General features: G+C 37.0%; 1 protein-coding gene across 1 annotated transcript; it reads left to right on the forward strand.

Moving 5' to 3' along the window:
- The first annotated feature begins 1,685 nt into the window (after positions 1-1,685).
- On the forward strand, positions 1,686-3,686 carry LOC149150506 (disease resistance protein RPS5-like). The gene has a single exon (XM_089442833.1). The coding sequence runs from the start codon at positions 1,686-1,688 to the stop codon at positions 3,684-3,686; it is 2,001 nt and encodes a 666-aa protein (XP_089298959.1).
- Positions 3,687-4,734: the final 1,048 nt, after the last annotated feature.

Consider the following 4,734-nt stretch of genomic DNA (forward strand, 5'->3'; position numbering starts at 1 on the left):
CCCTTCCTGAGTCTACTTGGTTCAACTTCTCCAGGTTTTTGTTTAAAGTTTTCTATGTATTTGCTGGTTCTCAGTCTGGTCGTCCTCAGTTCTACTACTCTGCCTCCGCTTAGCGGTTTGTCTCTAATCAGTACTGTGTCAAAGGTTAGCGTTTGTAGGCTTTACAAAGTCTGTGTTTTGTCTGTCCGCTGTCCGAAGAACTCACATGGACAAAGTGGTCTCACTGGAAAGATAGTCTGTTTCAGTTGGTTTTGTCAGAGGGCTGGCCACGCCCCCCTCGGATGATATAATCTTTGTAAATATTCTCTTACCTTAATATAGACTTAGACTTTACTTAGAAAAAAAAAAAAATATTACTAATAATATTATTATAATAATAATTATATATTATTATTATTATTATTATTATTATTATTATTAAATAATAACCATAAATATATAAATATATAAGAATATCGTTGTTATTATTTATATAGTTATTAATAATCCTAAATAATTTGTTTTTAAAAAAATATACATAATAATTATTAATATGGTTAATATAAGTTTATCCGTCTATATCAATCATATTGGAAAATGTGATTATATATATAATTTATATAATGATTGATAAATCTGATTGTGCTAATATTAATATGTTATATATTTTAATATTATATTTTTTTTTATCTAAAATATTTCATTCATCGAAATTCTAAATATCTACCTACACTGAATTTAGATATCTACCTCTACTGAATAGTTCAGTATAGATATTTACCTCTACTGAATTGTTTGATAGTGAACAACTTCATTGAAAATCGCTTTACACTTGTTGAAATAAGGATAACCTTTTCTACCTATTCTGGGTTGGGTGGTTTGATAGTGAACAATTGCATTGAAAGTCGTTTTACACGGATAACCTTTTCTTGTGCGGTCTTACTCTCCCTTTCTCTCGCCGACTCTAAAAAGTTTTCGTTTCCTTGCGGTAATATTCGGTCTTACTCTCCCTTTCTCTCACCGACTCTAAAAAGTTTTCGTTTACTTGCTGTAATATTTAAAGATAACAGAAAGCAATATGCAAGTCAAGCATTCATTAACGTCCTTCCACCACTCTCAAATATTGTACACGTAAACGATGTGCAAAGCAAAATCAATTAGCAAAGTAAATAATTGATTTTGTTAATGAGCATTTGCATGAGACGAACCCACAATTTAATTAAAAATGGTCTCTGTGTGATTGGATAATCAAAAGCAAGGTAAATAATCAATTTTGTTACTGACCATGGCACCCACACACAATCTAGTTAAAAATGGTCCTCTTTTAACTTTGTGATTCATGTGGAAGACAACATCAATGTCAATTTGTGATTCATGTAGAAGACAACGTCAATGTCAATCATTAACTTAGGTGGACCCTCCACTGAACCTAACTCACAATGGCCATATTTGCATCCTCGCTATTAAATGAATTTTAGCGTTTAGCATCACACGGTGAATGAATGGTGGCTTTGCTTCTGAGGAGAGCCTTCATACATTTCCATCAATATCATTCCGATGGACGTCTCCTTCTGTCATTGTTTGCTGCTTCTTGTTATATTCATAAGCTGCCCTCCTGTATTTTTTTAATAATTCATGCTCTCTTCTAGTATACTCTAATTTCGTCTGATATGCTGCTTTAATCTCACTTGCTGTTGGTCCAAACAATGGATACTGTAACCGGAGCCGCAGGCAATACCATTAGCAGCGCTATTCTTGTTCCAATCACCCAACAACTTATTCAACAGATAGACGATATATTTAATTTGGATGACAACCGTGAGCTTCTGGAAGAGCAGTTATATCGTATGAAGAGCCTCTTGCTTGATATTAGCTCTCAGTTCCAACATCAGCAGAGGGAGGCACCGGATTCTCTGAAGAATTGTTTGCTAAGGATGCAACGCAAAGTTGGAGAGGCCAGAGAGTTGATCCATCGCTCACAACGCCCGTGGTTGCAGCAGTGCAATGACTGCCTCTTTTGCAAGCCCAAAGTCTTTAAGCAAATCCGAGAGTGGAACAGTACTATTCGTGACCTCCATGATCAGTTTCGAACCGATTTTTCCGTGTTTTGCAGTGCTCAACAGATTGTGTCTGCGGCACCACAACAGGCAGACGCACTACTTCAGGACGAACCTGACACCGGATTGGTCGGGTTGGGAATTGAATCTGCCGAGACGCAGCTACAGAGTTGGGTTTCCGAAGGTCCAAATGTTGGCGTAATTGGTGTGTACGGTATGGGTGGTGTTGGAAAAACAACGTTGCTTAAAAAGGTCTACAACACCTACAAGGTTAGCGGTGTTTTTGATCATGTCATTTGGGCTACAGTTGCTCAATTTTCAATTCTGCAAATACAAAATGATATTGCTTCTGCAATTAATTTAGATCTGACCAACTGTTCCGGTGATATGAGGAAGATGAAGTTGTGTGCATATTTGAACACCAAGAAATTCTTTTTGGTTTTAGACGACATGTGGAGGGCACTCTCTCTGAAAGAATTGGGCGTGCAGTTTGGCAATAACAAAGGGAGCAAACTTTTATTCACAACTCGAAATAGAGATCTGATTCAAGAGATGAATGCAAAACAGGGCATGGAAATACAACCCTTACGAAGAGAGGAGGCCTGGGAGTTGTTTTTAAAAGTAGCTTTCGAAGACGGCCATGTTCCGAAGAATGTAGAGAATATTGCGCGCCAGGTAGCCGACAAGTGTAAAGGGTTACCCTTGGCAATAAATGTAATAGCCTCAACTATGATGGGCAACGCAGCTGTAGATGAGTGGGAGCTTGCCTTAAATCAAATGCAAAAAGTGGATTTAAATTTTCCAATCACCCATCCTCGAATTAATCGAGATTTGTATCAGCGATTGAGATGGAGCTACGACAGTCTGCCCGATGCTAACTTGAAAAACTGTTTTCTTCTCTTTGCCATGTTTACTGAAGATGCTGCTATACCAGTGGAAGCGATGGCGCAACTATGGATCGCAGAAGGCCTAGTTAAAACCAAAGAAGATGCCAACTATGGCTATGTCTTAAAGACGGCCGAGAGCTATGTAAAGTTACTTGTAAATCGCAGCTTGTTCCAGGTGGAAGACGGTGTTATCAATGTCCATGATGTCCTCCATGACATGGCTATTTATATTGCAGAAAATGAGGAGAATTGTGTATTGAGGGCACGTCAAAGTCTTCAACATTTCCCTGACATCCCAGGTTCAGAAAATTGCAGGCGAATATCAGTTTTGGGCAATGATATTAAGTTTTTGCCAGCAAAGGAGTTGAGATGCCCCAAATTAGTTTCTTTATACGTGGGAGAAAATGAGGGATTGAAAGAAATTCCAGAAGTATTTTTACTGAACCTCACCTCTTTGAGGGTATTAGATTTTCATGGCACGGCCATACGATCTCTGCCAACATCATTGTGGCAATTGACACACCTCGAATTCCTGTTTTTGGGTTTCAGTGAGATTGAAGATATACTTGACGAAATAGGTAATCTTTCACATCTTCAATTTTTGTATCTTAACTTCTGTAAAAATCTAAAATCGTTGCCTTCTACACTAGGAGAACTTCAAAATCTGAAGTATCTAAATCTTCACGGTTGTAATTCGATAAAAATCCCTGATGAGCTTAGAAAGCTCCCGAACTGTGAGATTGTGGTTAAAAACGAGGAATAGAGGGAACTCATTGAAAGTTATAAATATGTTTTTATGAAATGAGTTTCAAATATTAAGATTTTTAATTCCTAAACTATTTATTACGTAATATATGGAATGAATTTAAGTTTTATTATTTTTTGGATTTTTAATTTGTAATTTATTTGTTTTTAATTCATAAATTATTTATTATGTAATATAGAGGAGAGATTCTTAATGTTGTGCAGGGACCAGTAATTGATATAGTACTCCTCCCATCAAACCACCATAAATTGAGACTTTTGAAACTAATATTTAAACAAAGATAAATAACATTAATTATAAATAAGTATTAATTTATATCCAAAATTTCCCCATACATTGACTGGGCCCACAGTAGTCCATAAATAGTATCTTACTACTTAAGAATGCAAACCATATTGACCCAACTAGAAAACAGCTAAAACCATAAATGCTTCCAAAATGGTCTATTCCAGAAGTACAAAGTAGCAGTCACTTCAACCCCCACTCATCTGAAGCTTTGTATCCCAAATAAATATCCCTACCTGCACATGATAAAAGGAAATGTATGTCAGTCATAACTGTTGTGTTGTTCAACAACTAAACCCCCTATGTTCAATAAATGACATCCAACCTGTAGGAATTTACAGGGTAAGTTCCTCAGAAAGAATACCAAGAGGACACCGCTCACAACCAGATCTCAAATCAATACACCAGTATTTTTGACGTGGTTAAAACCCTCAGAGTGCAAGGAGGGAAACAGTCCACGGCCTGTCCCAACGTGGGTACAGACAATTTATTAATCAAAGAATGAAAATTTACATAAGCTTCTCTCATGCACGGATTACCCGAACAATGACCCTCCATGCGCTTTAAATAGAACTCATGGACCAATCGGGTGTCAAGCCACGGATCAAGTGTCGGTAATACCGAGGTGAGAGTGAACCGTCGGATCACTACATATCGTGACCGTCGGATTGTAAGTTACAAAATGTACAACGGTAAAGAAACACACTTTACCTAACTCTAACCTAACTCTATACTAGACCAAGTTGAACTTAACTATATC

The sequence above is a fragment of the Pinus tabuliformis genome, chromosome 9 (genome assembly GCF_031772625.1).
Source record: "Pinus tabuliformis cultivar Carrire ecotype Pingquan chromosome 9, CPIR1, whole genome shotgun sequence".
In the NCBI taxonomy this organism is placed as follows: domain Eukaryota; kingdom Viridiplantae; phylum Streptophyta; class Pinopsida; order Pinales; family Pinaceae; genus Pinus; species Pinus tabuliformis.

Coding starts and splice junctions, on each gene's coding strand:
- LOC149150506 (XM_089442833.1), top strand. CDS start 1,686: ATGGATACTGTAACCGGAGCCGCAGGCAATACCATTAGCAGCGCTATT.